Source organism: Culex pipiens, chromosome 3 (genome assembly GCF_016801865.2).
Source record: "Culex pipiens pallens isolate TS chromosome 3, TS_CPP_V2, whole genome shotgun sequence".
In the NCBI taxonomy this organism is placed as follows: domain Eukaryota; kingdom Metazoa; phylum Arthropoda; class Insecta; order Diptera; family Culicidae; genus Culex; species Culex pipiens.
In genome coordinates, this window is record NC_068939.1 from 129,435,245 (window position 1) to 129,452,810 (window position 17,566).

Genomic DNA, 17,566 nt, shown 5'->3' on the forward strand with positions numbered 1-17,566 from the left:
AACAAAATCGTTGTATCGGTAAAAGTTTTTTGCTTTTAATTTAAGAAGAAACTTTTTATGGCATGAATAAATAACATTTAACATTACAGTGATGATTTTCGAAAAATGTGATGGATTTTATTTCAATATTTTAATATTAAAACAGTTGCTTCCGTTTTTTTTTTTTGTATTCAACGCATCTGCTTATGGTAGGCTAACTTCCGCGTCCAAGCTGAACCGATTCTTACGGTACGCCACCTGTCACGTCCGAAGGCCCCATGCTGAGCAGGTTACGGATGGACGTTTTGTTGGGCAGCAACATCGCGGCCTTCATTTTGGAGCGCGACAGCGTTGTAGAGAACAGGGTGGTCTCGTTGCCGGCCATCATCAGGACAGGCTTGGAGGAGTTGGCCATTTGTTGTTGATTTGGGAAGGGAAGTCGACGTTTTCCGGCTGGGAAGTAAAGCGCCTGAACGGATAGTTCCAGATCACTTCGTCCTCCTTCGAGAATGACACAGATGTTCCAACTCGCCGTCAAAGTTCATCCCGCCGAAGCTGCATTTGTGGGCGATAGTTGCTGAAAGAGTTTGAAAGTAAATGAAATTGGTGAGACACTGAACACATTCTCAATACTCACCGGTGACTTCTTCGGTATTCCAGGTAGATGTTCTTGATCAAATTCGTCGGATCTCGCTCCAACCTCTGGCAGTAATCCGAGTACGTCAACTCCAGGACTTGCGGCTTTCGTACAGACGGTCCATTCAGAAATGGTGTAAACTGGTCTTCTGGATGTTTAGGTAATAATCGGCAAAGATGTCCCGCAACGAGAAATGGACTGCGGACCCTCAGGAAATCCCACACTGTCCCGTCATCACTTCCGGCACATAATGCATGCAAAATGATGGTCGTAAACCGCCGGCACCGAGTGCAACATCCGCGCTGACCACCTCCGATTATGGAGCTTCTCGTCGTTTCCTCTTCCGTTGGGTCCTTCTCCTCACCGTTAAAATTTACCTTATCGTACATGTTCGAAAAGCGGATGTAAATCTGCTTCAACTTCAATTTCGTCCACCTGGCTACCACCACCGAATACAACCGGTGCAAATCCACATACCGACCTCCGATCTTCGGCAACCGCATAAACTGCGTCCTACAAAAACAAACAAAATTAATCACAAACGCCACCAAACACCCAAGCTTCCTTCTTACCAACTCCGGTCGTGAAACAGCTGCAGGTCCTGCAGGAGGCTAGCCTTGTCCTTTTTCGAAAACCAACTTTCCCCCCGACCTCGCCCCGCACCGGCGCCACCCACCTTCCGCTGCTGCTGTTTTGGCTCACAAAGGTGTCCGCGTCCGACTCCTGTCTGTGGCCGCGTCCGGATTTGATTCGCTTCGTGGAAAACTCACTCACCACCGGCACTACCAAAATGTTTGTTAACATTTAGTACTTAGGCGTACACGGTTTCACGAGAACGACGAAATGAAAGAAATTATGTAGTCGAATTAAAAGTAAAAACTTTTAAATCAGTTAGCAATGAGATTTTCAAAAACTGTAGCAGTTAAAGTTTTCATATTCAAAACAAGAAAAAAACTTTTAATGGAGCAAATTTTGACCACTTTTTATTTCAACAGTAAGTTACTTTTGCCATTACAGTAATATCTTTTTGTGTGCGGGATATATCTTGAGCGTCTTCACCCCAAATTTCAGCCAATTTGGTCCACCCCATCTCGAGATATCGTGGCACCCGAAAATCAACCCGGTGTTTCGCATGGCAAAATTTCGAACTTAACTCGTCTATTACTCAGTATCTTCATGAAACTTTCAGAAATTCATCTTTTTAGTGGATTAATGGAATTTTCAGTATTACCAAATTTTGCGATTTTCTACATGTATGTAACCCCTTAATGAGCTTGTCAAAGTAATGGACACTCATACAATTAAATGGAGCTATGAATAGAGTTATCTACGTGCGCATGTATTGCGTGTACGTACACGAAGGGTTTTTAGGTTAAAATTTGTACCCGCCAGCAAAAACAAATGGTACACCCAACCGACGGTCGCATGATTGTGATACATGGCGGCATGAAAGTATATCAGAATCTGCATGAAAACGGTCCTCATGCATTTTTGCGATATAGGGGTATGACATTTTTGCCCGTTACCGACAATTATCGACATTACCGACGGCTTTTTGGTTGTATTTCACAAAAAAAACACTTTAAAGAACGAGGATTGAACCACCAACTTCTTGGTTATTGATCCGACACGCTACCACTGCGCCATGGACGCTTGATGAAATGTAAGTGAAAGAGCACCAACATATTCTTCTCTTTAGAGTGTTGCTCGGGGACGGGCGAGCATTATATGTGTTGGTGAGAACTGCAGAACGCTGAAATGTTTACACGCGGGCAAAAATGATCTACGGGCTTGCTTCAAAAAATGTTATAAAATGTGACATTTTCTGCAGCAAATCCACTGTTGCAGATTTTGAGATATATTTTCTTTGGGTGTATGCTAGTGTGCGTGAGATCGGACTTAACTCTATAGAGCTATCTAAGCCTGCTCTCACGCACACTAGCACACCATTTGTTTTGCTGGCGGGTACAAATTTTAACCAGAAACGTTACTTAATCCACCATTAGGTGGTTGGTGCCTTCCTCACATTTAGAGTGTAATGCTAGGTAATATCTGAGATGCGGCCTCCACAAAGTTCATAAATAACACTTAAGTGCTAATAACTTTTGATAGAGTTGTCAGATCTTCAATATACTGAACTCGTTGGAAAGGTCCGGACAAGTCACATGATAGATCCGGACAACGTTTTCATCGAAATATATGAGATCCGGCCTCTAAAAAGTTCATAAATAACACTTAAGTGCTTATAACTTTTGATAGGGTAGTCGGATCTTCAATCTTTTGAACTAGTTAAAAAGGTCTTTTGATTACCTTTCTAAAAATGTATAGCATGACGAGGTTTCTTACAAAAACCACCCTTTTTACAATCTTCCGGACTTTTGCTAAAATCGTTTTTTAGCATAACTTTTGAAGTACTTAACTAAATTTTATCATTTTCAATAGCGACTTATGGGACCCCAAGACGGATCAAATGAGACCAAAACGGTTCAAATCGGGTCAGCCAGTGCCGAGATAACTCAGTGCAAATTTGTTATATACATGAAGGTGGGTCTAGGAGGTCAAATTAAGAATTTCGTTTTTCGAGTGATTTTATAGCCTTTCCTTAGTAAGGTGAGGAAGGCAAAACCCTTCGTGTACGTACACGCAATTAGGTTTTACGCCGACTCGATTTGGAGGTTAGAAGGAGTGCACTGTTTACATGGACTTAGCACAGTTCGATGCGTTCGTCGATTTTGTTCGGGGAAATTCGTCGACAATCGACGAAGACCATGTAAACAGTGCACACGAGCTGTCAAATGACGTCACGGTGTAAAACCTAATACATGCGCACGTAGATAACTCTATTCCATGAAACGAAGACGAAAGGTTTGTCCATAGAGGTTATCTACGTGCGCATGTATTGCGTGTACGTACACGAAAAGATTGAGGTTAAATTTTGTACCCGCCAGCAAAACAAATGGGGTGCTAGTGTGCGTGAGCTCGGGCTTAGATAACTCTATGAAGACGAATGGACAAAAAAATAGAAATTGAAATGAAATTGAAACTGAGAAAATAAGAATTTGCAGAAATTCCAAAACATCAGCTAAATAATTAAAATAATCTTGAAAAAATAAAACTCAAAATAAGAATAGATGAATTAAAACATGTATTAAAATCAAATGAACTAAGTAAAGCATGAAATTTGAAAAAAAAAACTCCAACGACATGCATTGGCACACTACACAAAAATCTGCGACCTAGATGGCGCACAAATATCGCCATCTGTGTGTGAAGTCATAAACTATGTGAACAACTCAGACGTTTCAAACCCGGACGTCAGGACGACTTTTTATTTCTTCGTCACATTTGACAATCGCACGCACGCACAGCACATGACAGCTCGGGCGATAATATCATCGTCGTCGCGGGGTATCGTTGGATATTAGCATTTCTCCCGTGCAACAGAGAACACGCTCGCCGTCGTCGTTTGAGTGGTTTTCCAGTGAGGTTTTTTTCGGAAAAGTGAAATCATCCAGCTGGACCGGATCGGGATTCGTCCGAGGTTAGTGGAATTGCGGCGAACGGGATAATCCATGTGGTTTGGAGGAATTTCATAATAACTTGGAGTTTTAGTTGTGAATAGCGGTACTTTTATAGTTTTCATTATGCAACTTTATGTTTTATATGCTTTTTGAAAGTTAATTTATTTTTAGAATGTATAACATCTGTGAGTTGAATACATTTACAAAAGTGTAAAAGTGCAGTAAAACTAAAGCTTTCGATTAAAAATTCGATTTCAAAAGGAAAAGTCCCAATCGCAAGGTTGCATAATTCGACATTGGTGACTTGTGAATGTACCTAGATATAGACTGTCTGTGGAATACTAGTTTAACTACTCTTATACCACTAAACCAACAACATAGCCAAATTCTACCAATAGCCTTAAAACTTAACATTGACTTAAAATTCGACCAAATTGGCCTTGAACTATTCGGAAAGTCTTAAGTTCTTGAACGGGTTGTTTTAAAAAAAAAGAACAAGTCAGCAGTGGGCTGATTGTGTGTGGGCTTATCGTCACGCACACTCACACAGACATACATCTGAATGGTCAGTCTCGTGTCGGGTGGCATGATTTATAAGCAAGTATCCGTTGAACCGGATTGAACTGGTTTCGGTACGAGGCAACCAAATTAATTTATCTTATCCTCATCCTCTTTTCAAGTGGCAGTGTGAGGAATTTAAGCGCATATTTGATTAATAAAACAGCTATAAATTGTTGAATCACGTAACATTTAGCAGATGGTTGAACAAACGAATAAATCAAGTTGTTTTAGGCAAATGCAGAGTTTAAATAATACATTTCAATACTGGGCACGTACCTGATTAACTTTCTCAAGTGTCAATCAAAAGATTTCCACAGGTTTATCGAAAGCATGACCCAAATTCTCTAAATCAGCACCTCTTGACGACAAGCGAGACTTCCATTAAATTACGAACTGTTGATGACAAGAAGTTGGACAGCATCCAATCGAAAGAAGTCGATGGTTCTCGAATCGATGTATCTTCAAAATCGTATTGTTTCTGTTAAATATACGTAAAGTAATTGAAATTAAGTTAATATTAAACTATTATAAAACCAGTCAAAACTAGCTTAAACAGATTTAAACAAACAATTATATAAACGCCATCCGTTTCGTCAAATCACGCAAAACCTAAAATATAAGGTGAACGTCATCGTTACTCAGCGAAATCAAACCTTGACCGTTCCGAGAGTGAGCGAGACTTGGCAAAGACTGCAAGAAGATAACGTGATTGAGTCAATATCACACATCAAATGTACATAAATATATGTGATAAAATGGTAGAACTCTGGGCAGTGATTTATAAAAATGCAGCGAGTAGCAATCTGTTGCCAACTGCTAGAAAAATCAGTTTTACTCGGAGTTAATGTTAAGAAAGCTTTCTCAGTTAATCATTAAAAATAAATTACACTTATCTTATCCAATAAGGATCAACAAACTAGCTTTTTATGTAGATATGTAAATCAGGATTTATTTATCTAATATCGTGTTAATTTTGTTTTTTCTCCATTAAACCTAAAGATACCAGTAAGGCCAAAACCTTTTTTCGAATACAATACAGTGCAAATACTTTCAATTATTTATTCCATTTGATAACATATAAAAACTCTTTAATACTTCTAAAAATGTTGTGATTAAATATCGAGAAAGACGTGAAAGAAAGTTTTTTTTTATAAAAATATTGCAATTGCAAACAAGTGTAGGGGAAAGTGGGGCAAGTGTAACAAGCTAAGGAAATGCTCGTTATAACCCATTAAAAACGTGAAAAATTTGTCGGATTTTTTTATAATCATCTTATTCCAGGTCTTGACTAAGACTTTGATAGAACAGGTTTTTAAAAAATCCAGTTTTTGACTGTAAAAAACTGATTTTAAAATTTTTGATTTTCCGTGCGTTCTACTCAACTAGTGGGGCAAGACGAACAACCCGTTGGGGCTAGAGGAACAATGCATGAAACAAAATGCTAATTAGCTAACAATTGAACTTTTATCACTTAGATACATCAGATTAGAATGTATTTGAAACGTTTCTTTCATTTTTAGATTAAAAAATAATATTTTACTAAAAATTTTATCGTTTTTACAAAAAAAAAAATATTACTGAGATGATAAATAGTAAATTTTCATGATATCACTATATTTTGTTTGGAAATTTTTTGTTAACAATTATTTATCAGTTTTTAAGTACTTTTAAGTATTTCTTTCCCAATAAAATATGTTGTTGCAGCAATTCGTATTTTTTTCCATACTAAAAATCTATACGGTACACTTGCCCCACCCGAACAAGATTTTTTAAAGCTCTCAACAAAAATAACCAAAAGTTAAATCATACTTTGTAATAGGTGCAAGTCATTGGTAGGGACACTACTGATCTAGGAAAAATTGCATTTTGAAAAAAATTGCCATAAAACGAATCCTATGCCTTATTTTGTACTTTCCAAATATTATAAGAAAACAAAGGTTTTGAAAAAAAAACTTCATTAAATCTTATGCCCCGTGGCGTTTACGTCGTTTTGGTGGTTATGTGGTAGTAGAATCAGCTAATTGCATTGCTAGCAACAATTCCTCATACTGGAAATAATCAAAATTGTAAAAATTACGGCCGTACGAGCGATTGTTCCTCTTGCCCCATATGGTCGTCTTGCCCCACCTTCCCCTAAACAGTAATTATTAGTTCACCTTGTTTTGAAAACCTTCAGTGTTAACTGTTTCATTAGTTTCTCTTTACAAGGCATGCAATTTTTCGAGCTATTTATACAAAATGGACATGTGAATATTCGAAAATCTGTATCTCTAAATAAAATTTTCTGATTGCTTTTGTGACTTCGGCAAAGTTGTAGATTATGATTAGAACTTTTCATTAAAAAAAATAGTTAGACGAAAAAACTATTATATCGATATCAATATTGCTCCATCTGTCAATAAATTGTTCAGTCTCATGCTTTGATGCATGCTTTGATTTTTTCGTTCTATAATTTGATACCTCCCGCTCTTAACGGACCCTTCAATATCGACACAAAGAGAGTTCACTGTATTGGTTCAATTTTGAATGTTAATAATGAAATGAATTTTCAATTTCTTTCAAAACAATCTGGAAATTTCAAATCTTGCTCAACATTTGAGGATGTTCATAAAAGTGATTTAAGCCCTTTTAAAAGGTTACCCTTGGTTCTGAAATTTTAAAAAATTAATGAAAAAAGGAAGCTAATTAGACGACACTAAGAAAGACTAATCTAAAAAGGATAATAATTAAATGATTTTTTTTAAAGGGTGGTTTTTTGAAAAAATATTTTTAAATTGCAAAAAATTAAACAATTTGCGAAAAAGTCGTATATAACTAGAAAACAAGGCGCTTTAATTAGATTTTGCATCTAAGAGTGATTTTTGAAATTTGATATGACGATATTTTAGTTTTTTTTTTTTTTTTTTTCAATTATCACAATGTTTTTCCAAAAAATCATAGCTCTCGCAACATTTTCTCATAGGGGCAGGGGGGCAGAATGGCCCGCCTAAGTAAAATGCGCCAAAAACCATAGAAAACACACAAATTTATGAATTCAATGTAGTAGGCTTATGCTTTAGGATGTTCCCTTCAATGTTGTGTACTTGTTTGATGATTTTTTTCAAGCTTAAAACTATTTTTGAGCCACTTTAAAAAAAAGTTTTTTTGACTGCTTTTGCAGGATGCGGGGCGCAGAATGGGCCACCTTAGAAAACAAGCCATTTCGTCTAATACAACGTTGAAGGGAGATAAGAAATGACTTAAGGGACCTTTCTAACATAGTTTTCTTGAAGATAGACCACTTTTATAAAAATAGTAACTTACCAAAACAAACATTTTTGAAAGTAATGTTAATATGTTGTAATAAGACATTATTTTTTACAAATAAGCATCAAAACAACTAAACAATCAACTAATGTTGCAATTATCGTGATTTGTGAAGCTACCAGGAGTGTAATAATCCATTTAACTCATACTTCGTAACTTCTGATTGATTTTCTAAGGCAGAAAAAGGGTGGTCCATTCTGCCCCCAAATGGATTTTAATTTAATATTTCCACCACCAAGCCTCTAAATGATTTGAAGGTTCGAACAATCCAACTATTAAGAAAACTTATTTAAAATCCTCGAAATGAACAGCATTTTCGTGGTTTTGTCAATAAATTTTAATTTTTGCTCATAATTCTAATAATACAATGAATTCAAACGTGGTTTTCGGTTTGGTGATGTTATTTGACGTCCTTTATAAGACCCTTGCCTTACAGTTGGTCTACATCCATTCTAAAGCCCAAAACCAAGGGTGAGCCATTCTGCCCCAAATACTTATTATGTGCCTCTATTTAATACGTTGCTCCATGATTCCCCCAAATAAATTTATTTTAAAAAAAAACATGCAACAAAATTCCTCTTTTGCAACTAATTGAAGTTCATGAACTTTGTCTTTTAGCAAGTTTATGTAATTGCTGACGACAATGTTAAGAATTTGTTCAATGATGTGTATGAAACTCTCAAGCTCGGAAATAGTTCACTCAATCCCCGGTGGTTGTTCACTTTCCGTTTGACACTTTTTTAGTTTATACCCCTTTGGTTGGTCAAAGTCAAACTAAAAAGTGACGAACTGTCACTTTTTACACGGCGCTCACGCACACTATCAAAACAAACGTTTGGTAGTGTGTGTGAACTCCGTGTAAAAGGGGTGTCAAACTAAAATGTCACCCCGTTCGTTTGACAACAGTTGGTGTCAAACTATCGGGGCTAGAAAAAAGTAGTAAAAGGTCGGTGTTTAAAATTTACGTTGCATTATTTTTTGGAGTGTTTAAAAACAAAAAAAATTAAAGCCACACAGGCCAAAAACTTTTCACACTCACACCAAGCTGACAACACTGTCAAAACATACCGTTGATAGTAACGTACGTGAGATTAGCAACTCACGTCGTAAACCACGTAAGCCACCAGATAGCCATGTATAGAATTTCAAGTCGTCGGAATCGTAACATTTTGGCTTCTTTCCTGCTGTTCCGCAAACTGAAACCGCACAAATTGAAAGATAAGGGTTTACTTTTTCAGTTAAAGTATCTGACACTCTGAACATTTTTTTTTTTTTGATTTTTAAAGCAATTCAAATTTATATTTCGATTTACACAACTGTAATTTTCTCAAACTCAGTTGAACAAATTTTAACAACTAAGGCCACTTCACATCGATTCAAGTGGCGTCAAAAGAACAAACATCTCGATAACCACACGCGGAGGCTAAAGTTCTAAAATGACAAACAGCTTTTTTTATCACCACCACTCACTTCCAAACTAAAAAATAAAAGCTCCATTCCCGATAAGGTTACGGTGACTGGTCAATTTCGCGCGCTTCAAACGTGTTTAGCGACACAAACACACCGATGAAAAGAGGTGTAAAAGTAAAGCTCACCTCGTCGCTGGTGGGTTGTGTGTATCGGCGGAATCCCAATGACCAAAATCAGGTTTCTCTAGGCCCCCGGTGATCAGTTCCAGGCGAGCGATTGTGCGGTGAAGAACCCCTTTTCAGTGTGTGTTACTTAGTCTTTAGACGAGCAGGTGCAAAGCTGAATTGGTGCCAAAATTGTTTATTGCTAGTGCCAATAAAGTGTCACGTAACCAGAAGTGCCAAATTGTGAAAGTTTGTTTGGTTTTTGGACCAGTGAAGATTTGGGGCAAACAATTTTGAAGAAGCCCATACGTAAGTGATTTTGAATAAAAACCTTCATAGATTTGATGATTCAATTCGCCAAGAATTTAAGTAATCAATTCTTAAGCTTCCTTTGTTTTTCGGCAGTCATGATGAAAATGTGTTGCAATTCAGTGCAAGATAACCTGCAAAGTTTGCAATTTGTACCTGTTGCAATCGTTTGTTGAAATGAGCTGTCAAGTAACAAGTGTGAAATCAACATTCAGAAATTTATTGCAGCTCGCGACCTTTGGCTGATTTTGGTTGAAATTTCACAACCAAAAACTTATCAGAAATGAGAGCAAAAGCAACGTTCGTACACAGATGGCGCCAGGAGGGAAGAATGTGGCACGTTGCCTCAAACAAAATTGTTGCTCGGCAGTTAAAACAAATTTTTATGAAACATTTATCCAGTTAGCTCACAGCAACACTACAAAGCATGTTTAACGTCTATTTATCTGTGGCTTCAGTGCTTTTTATTTGTAAATATCAATTTATTCAAATCAGTTAAACTAGATTTTCGAGACCGACAAGTTCCGTAGTAACAGTTCAATAGGGCGAATCTGCGATTGTAAACAAGTAGTCTATGAACTGTCACTTGAGCAAAAGAGATAGACTGCTTATTTACAATCGCAGAATTATAAAGTTATGTTTCGTCATTTAAGGAGCTGTGGTGAATTTAAATTTGCCGTGGTGAGTTGCTGATCTTTCAAACTGACGGTTGAAAATAGATCAATAAATTTTCAAACCGGTTTTTCGTCTGTTTATCTTCAGAGACAATTTGCTATAAAATCTATTAAACTTCACGCGGTGTTGCTAAGTTGTTTAAACGCATGCAAGATAATGATTACTATTCATACCAATGTCACGTTGCTTGATAATGGCTGTCGCAGGTGAAAAAAATTGCTTCCATAATGGCAGCAGTAACAATTTCAACTTAACACACGCGAGAACCCGTCGTCATAAAATGTGATGACGAATGACTTCTGAGGATTGGTTCATGTAGAACCAGTGGAAATTATCGTTCCGTTTGAACTTCAGATGCGAAAAAGTATAAAAATGGTTGGTGTTATCTTATCTTTATGAAACGATGCCAAAATCCAGTTAAGTCTAATCACGTCTCGTTTAATTTGCCGAAAATTTGATAAGATAGAACAAAACGGCTAGTCTAGTAAATTAGGCCAAAATTTTTAATTCGTTTTACGAAAAGCTACTATAATTCAAAATAAAAGCAATCATACAATTTACTGTTTTCAACCATCGAACAAATTCAACACGAAAAACACGCAATGTCATTAATAACTGTTCAATTAAAAGCGTCAGTAAAGCTCGTTAGCTGTTCCAATTACCACACCAGCAGGCACTACCGGCCAAGTGACTTCTGAGAGGAACTTTCGGACAATCGACTTTTTATAACCGAACAGTATTTACAAAAACGAGCCGAAGGATGTTGATCGCTGATGTCCTATTAAGACTATCGAAAAGTTATCAGAGGACATGGAAACACGGAATTAGGGTGGTGTTTAAATCTTCTTGATGAGAAAAAAGATTTTTTAAAAACGTTCAAATTTCACTCTAGAAGTAGTGACCATCCAGCGACTGTCCACGCTTCATACAAAAAAGATTTGCTTTGTATGGAAATTGTCAACGAGGGGGGAAGGGGGGTCTGAGATTTCAAAAAAGTGTCCACGTGGTTTATGGATGGTCTTTAAATTATAAATCAATGTATCCAACAGTCGAATTGACACAAATTTCGAACCCTCATCGTGTAGATCAGTTAATTGACGAACCATCTATATCAAGTTATTACTTTTCATTTAGAAAAAGCTTTTTTATTTATTGAACATGATTTTTGCATCCAGTAATCCCTCGATCATTTCAGTTTGTTTTGGTGTTTTGACGTGTGTCAGTTTTCGAACGCCCTCAGCTTAAAAACAGCCCAGTTAAACAACGCAAAGTTACCGAACAAGTAGGGGAGAGTGGGGAGACTTGATCCCCTTTTTTGTATCGCACATAACTCTGTTAATTTCTCACAAAACTATAAACTTTTTGCATGAATTGAAAGCTTAAACATTCGTCTATGTTTGGCTAATAAGGGTATTTCATCAGATGAACTATTCGAATCATGCCAAGCGTTTTAAAAAAATATTTTAAACCGGCATTTTAAAAATGTTAGGGGTAACTTGATCCCCCTTTCAACATTTTGCAGAAATCTTAAGCAAAATGTTTCTTATTCATCCAAACTTTTAATTTTCTATAAGTTACAGCAATTTCACATAAAACCTGTACGTTTGTGTTCAAAATATAAAAGTTTAGTATGTAAAATATTTAAAAACTTAAAATATTATTTTTCAGACCAAAATTAAGCATGTTTGCAGAAGCTGATAATTTTTGTTTACAAAACTTTTGAAAAAAAGTTTAAACTGCAGTAAGTTATGTACAACTATACTAAAGGAAACTATGTACGAAAACCCAGCCTAATTAATTAATCTTGAGGCTGATTCCAGTGACTGTAAAAATGCAGGGATCAAGTCTCCCTAAATGCACTTTTTTAAACAATTGATTGTAAAAATCAGGCCTGCAAAATGTTTCCAACCCAGCGTACACATGAAGCAAACCAAAATGTCAGTTCACTGCTAGCATCTGACTGTAAGCCCACTGTGTCCGTTCAACCACTAACGCCTGACTCGTGCCGGTCGGTTGCTGGAGAACGAGAGACGTGAAAAAATGAGCTACACTCACTCAATTCGTGTCGTATGACTGACTCGTAAAATCCGTTCTAAACACTATTTTGACTATTTTTAAACAATTGAATGGTTCTAAACTGTGCAAAACACTTAAAACAACCATAACTTATATTCAAAATTACATTTCCACGCATAAATACCAACTTTTTGTGTAAAAACGTGTTTCTTTATGTGTGTGCGTGCAACGTCGAATGTGCGTTGGTCGACTACTGCCTCGCATTGCAGCTGCTCAGTGAGCTAGGGCACTCACGACTGAGTCGGTTTTGTTTATGTCACGGTTTTGCGGTTCAGTGAATGGATCTGAAAAAATCGTGTATACGTCGCCGATTTTCGCGTCAGGACCCCTGACATTTTCAGCTCTGGTAAAAATAGTATGACGATGAATTTAAAATCAAATGCGTAAGGGTTTTGGAGTTGATAAGTTTATCAAACAATTCATGTAAAAAAAATATTTTTTTGAATAATTTTTGAGTGTTTTCTATAGATATCAAAACAAAGAAAAAAAAGATCTCTTGGACGTTTTTTGCAGCTCGTTTTAGAAAAATGTGTGTAACTCAATCTAAACATTTTATAATTTTTTGCTTTGTTTTCTACAATGAGTTTTAGTTAATTTCGCACAACTTTCTAGAACAAAGCTAATAGTTTTACCCACATGCTGACGAGATACAGGCTTGGGATCAAGTGTCCCCGGGGTTCAAGTCTCCCCACTCTCCCCTACAGTATTTATTAATGTTAGTTACCATTTAGAGCATTTTTTTGCAATTCCGTTGTGAATCTCATTATTTTTTCTGCCATTCTGGAAAAATGAAATGGCCATCTTTTCTTCAACAAGGATAACAATGCTTAAAATTCAACTTTTCAGCACTTTTATAAAAAAATCATTATTTCGTTAAATCTATCGGCGATAATCTTATTAACGATAACTGACAATTCTACTTTTTTGAAATCTTTGCTCACACTAAGAATATACATTCCAGTTTCAAAGTATAAATACTAAAAATAAAACCCCGATTTAATCCCACATGGGGTGAGATAGAGCCTTTCTTTCTAAAGAATATAACATTGGTAGAACTTCTTTCAATTCATAACATCGACTTTGTTTATTTATAACGTCAGCACAAAAAATGAGTTACGATACAAAAAAAAAATCTTATGATGAAAGCAAGGTATTATAAATGATGTGTACCCTCAATTAAACTTACGAAATCACCAAAAAATGAAGCCTACTTTCAGGCGATTTTAAGAGCACACGGGAAACAAATTGATTGTAGCCGGATGAATGTCCTATTTCACAAATGATTTTGCATAAACATTGGACAGTTATGCAAAAAACGGACAGGGCAAAACAAACCGAAAAGCTACGATATCTTAAATGTTGTAGGAAACATCGGTAGACAAGCTACTACAAACGAGTATATCTCGAGCCACAAGATATATGCGCCAGCATTCTCGTGCCAGTATTCGAAGCTCAACTTGACAGCTTGTCAACTTGATCAATCAAACGGCTCTTACTCCAGAACCAGATTATGAATCTCGATGAAAATTTGTGAGGTTGTAGAGCTCGAAAAATTTGCAATTTTTTGAGACAAATAGAAGGTAAGAAAATGAAGAAAAAAAATGGCCATATATTCAATTGGAAACTGTGTAAATCGTTGGAAAGTCTTATCACATCCGAAAACAGATGGATATTTCGGAATTTGAGCGACAACTCGCCCAGGTTCAGCACACCAGCTTTCATCTGAATTCAGAAAAATCGGATTTAGGGGAGCTGAGAACGACGCGACACAAAATTTGGCAAAATTTTACCACACACGAACATCACTCGATCTCCACGGAATTTATTTTCTCAAAATTCGAGCATTGGAGATAGCCGAGTTCTGTCAAGATGAATGGATAGAGCGTCGAAAATCAATGCAGTGTGATTTTTTAGCAATTTTTCCGATCAAAATTCATGCTGAATCGTCTTGTTTACGAAGATGAAAATGAGGCCCAACCATAAAGTAAAATTTATACCTTTCTTAAGTAAGAAAGGCAAAAAATCACAAAATACTGTATTTTTTCGAAAATACTTAAATATTCATTATTTTTTATGAGGATCAAACCAAGCAAAATTTTGAAAACATTTCCACTTCATCAGATTTTTTTTGCAAAATACTCAAATTTTCATAAAATGCCGTATTTTTCATAAACACTAAATTTTTTATATTAATTTGATACCCAGTGAAATTCGGCGTATATTTTCATTCAATTATAGTTTTTTTCTGTATAATACTCAAATTTTCATAAAGTAGCATGATATTAAAATACCGTATTTTTCATTAACATTTGAGTAATTATGACAAAATATGGTATGTTGTAGAAATTTGAGAAATTTACAAACAAAAAAAATCGATTTGTTTGATACCCGTATTGCAAATCATAATTTTTTTTATATTTTCAAAAAATGCGTTTTTTGTTAAAATTTTTTGAAGTGAAATGCGTACAAAATTTTGCAGCAGATGATACTCATGTTGCGAATTATGAAAATTTGATTTAATAACGAATTATGATAACATGAGTTTTTTTTGAAAAAATAAGGTATGTCTTGAAAATTTTATTATTTTACAAAATTAAACATTAACAAAGCTAAAATGCATAGACGAATTTCCCATATTGCAAAAAAAAATATAATATTTTTGTAAAATGATACGGTTATTTGTTATTCTGCGTTTATACTTTGAAACTATATTATCAAAAATATATTTTGTAAATTCTTTGAAAATTCAACATGAATTCATTAGATTGAGGTAGTTGTATAAACTACTACACCCAAAACTGGCAGCGCTAGTCCGAGAGAATGATGGTCTCGAGTCGAGAGAATAGTGGTACCATTCACAGACGCAGAGAACACAGCTCGAGATGGGCGATAGAACTATTCTCTCGAGGTTCAATTGCAAAAAAAGTTCATCCGTCAAACAAAAAACCAAAAGTGTCGACAACGGGAACCGAACCAGAGACCTTTGATAAACCAATCCAATGACTTAGCTGCCTCGGCCACCACAGCTTGGTGACCAAGGAGAAGTCAGAAGTCGATGTATGACACTTGTTGGAGATTTATTGATTCAACTAACGAATGAACTCATTTGTTATGATGGTGTGAGTTGGTACCATTATTTTATCGATTTTGGCACTAAGCCCTCAATAAATTTTGAGAGAACGATTATCTCGACTCTGAATTTTGGGTGTATTGAACTTCATAACTTTTCAGGTAAACAATATCTCTCAAATCTTCAAGATTTGAAAATGAGTTACAGGCACTAGCGTGCCCAGCTCTTTGAGAAAGGTGGGGCAATAATATGGACGTTTTGAAAAATACGTCATTTGTGGACACCCCCTGACACGCTTGTGGTTACAGGTTGATTGCCAATGTAATATTTTAATTGAAGAAGGCTTTTTATTTTTTTATCTAATAGCATACTTTTTAAGTTTGAAATGTTCCGAATGTTTTATAGAGAAAATAAAATATTCAAAATCTTAAAGTTATTTGTAATGCCCATTTGAAAAGGGCCAAACATTAAATATTACGCCTTTTTTAAATTTTAGTCTTGGTTTGAAAATTTTCAAAATATTTGTTTCGAAAAGATCGGAAAATTTCACGAATGTTTCATATTTTAACATTGAAAATCGGACCATTAGTTGCTGAGATATCGACATTAGAAAATGGTGTGTTGTTTGGGTGGAACTTAGAAAACATCAATTTTCCTGTTTTTAAACCATTGCATGGCAATATCTCAGCAACTAAGGGTCGTATCAACAAAGTTCAAAAGTGCAAAATATAGAGAATTTTCTCAGCTTTTCAAAAATATTTTTTTCAAAAGTGGGCAAACATGTGCACTAATTTAAAAAAAATAAAAACTTCGACTATTTTCAAAAAGTCACCTAAAAATGAAAACGGTGCACTTTATGAAAATTTCACTTAAGTACTTTTTGATTGCAAATTTGATTTTACATCAAAAAATTAAGTTGAAAAATTTTTGCGACCAATTTTTCGATTTTTTGAAAAAATCAGTATTGATTCAAAAATTCATAACTCGCTCAAAGATTTTTTGCACAACCTGGAAATTTCTGAAAAGTTGGCATTTGATGTCCTCTAATACATACCAAAATTTTTTTTTTATTCTTTATTATAGAGTTTTTCAGCCGGAGAACAATTTAAAAAATTAAAAATAGTGTTTTTTTGCAAATCAAGTTTTAGTGACAAAAAGTTAAATAAAAAATCACCATTTTTTTACCGTGTATCATTTTAGAGTAGTCCATATTCATATCTACAATTTTGCCGAAAACACCAAATCGATGAAAAAATTCCTTCAAAAGATACAGATTTTTGAATTTTCATACATCATCTTTGACCAGCTGCCAAATTTGTATGGAAAATTTTATGGACAAACTAATGATGCAAAATGGCCTCCTTTTGCATACCGAAGGCACCAAAAAAGTTTCAGCCGGATTAAAAAATACAAAAAAAAATCGAATGACCGAAATCTGAGAGAATTGCTCATATGTGAAATTCTCAAAACGTAGGAGAAAAAGCAATCGTTTCAAAAAATAATGTGTCTGAAACTTTTTCAATGTAAAAATGCAGCTTTTTTTAAAAAAAAAAAGTTGATACATATTTTAAGCAACTACAAAATCTAGAAATACTTTTGTAAAGTGTTATTCATTTCAATTTCCAAATTACATCGCTCCACCCTGACAAACGGTGTTTGTTTGCGATATCGCGTTACAGCACCCCAAAAAGACCAAAAACCGAACGGGTCAGCCGATGCCCAACCTGGTAACCTTTCCCGATGGCTCTCTTTTGCCTTTTTGTAAATTGACACCATATTTTTATTATTCGTTCGACCAACCCCCGATTAACACGCGATTCGCTCATGAACACTTGGTAAGTCCTTCTCTCAAAACGGG

At 35.6% G+C, this 17,566-nt stretch overlaps 1 protein-coding gene across 1 annotated transcript; it reads right to left on the minus strand.

The window, feature by feature from the left end:
* Positions 1-1,420, minus strand: LOC128093392 (uncharacterized). Its single transcript, XM_052709969.1, has 5 exons — positions 1,391-1,420; positions 1,189-1,343; positions 981-1,129; positions 617-764; positions 1-470 (listed from the first exon to the last, which is right to left on the minus strand). Exons 1-5 carry the CDS (start codon positions 1,418-1,420, stop codon positions 224-226), a joined length of 729 nt encoding a protein of 242 aa, XP_052565929.1. The 3' UTR covers positions 1-223.
* Positions 1,421-17,566: the final 16,146 nt, after the last annotated feature.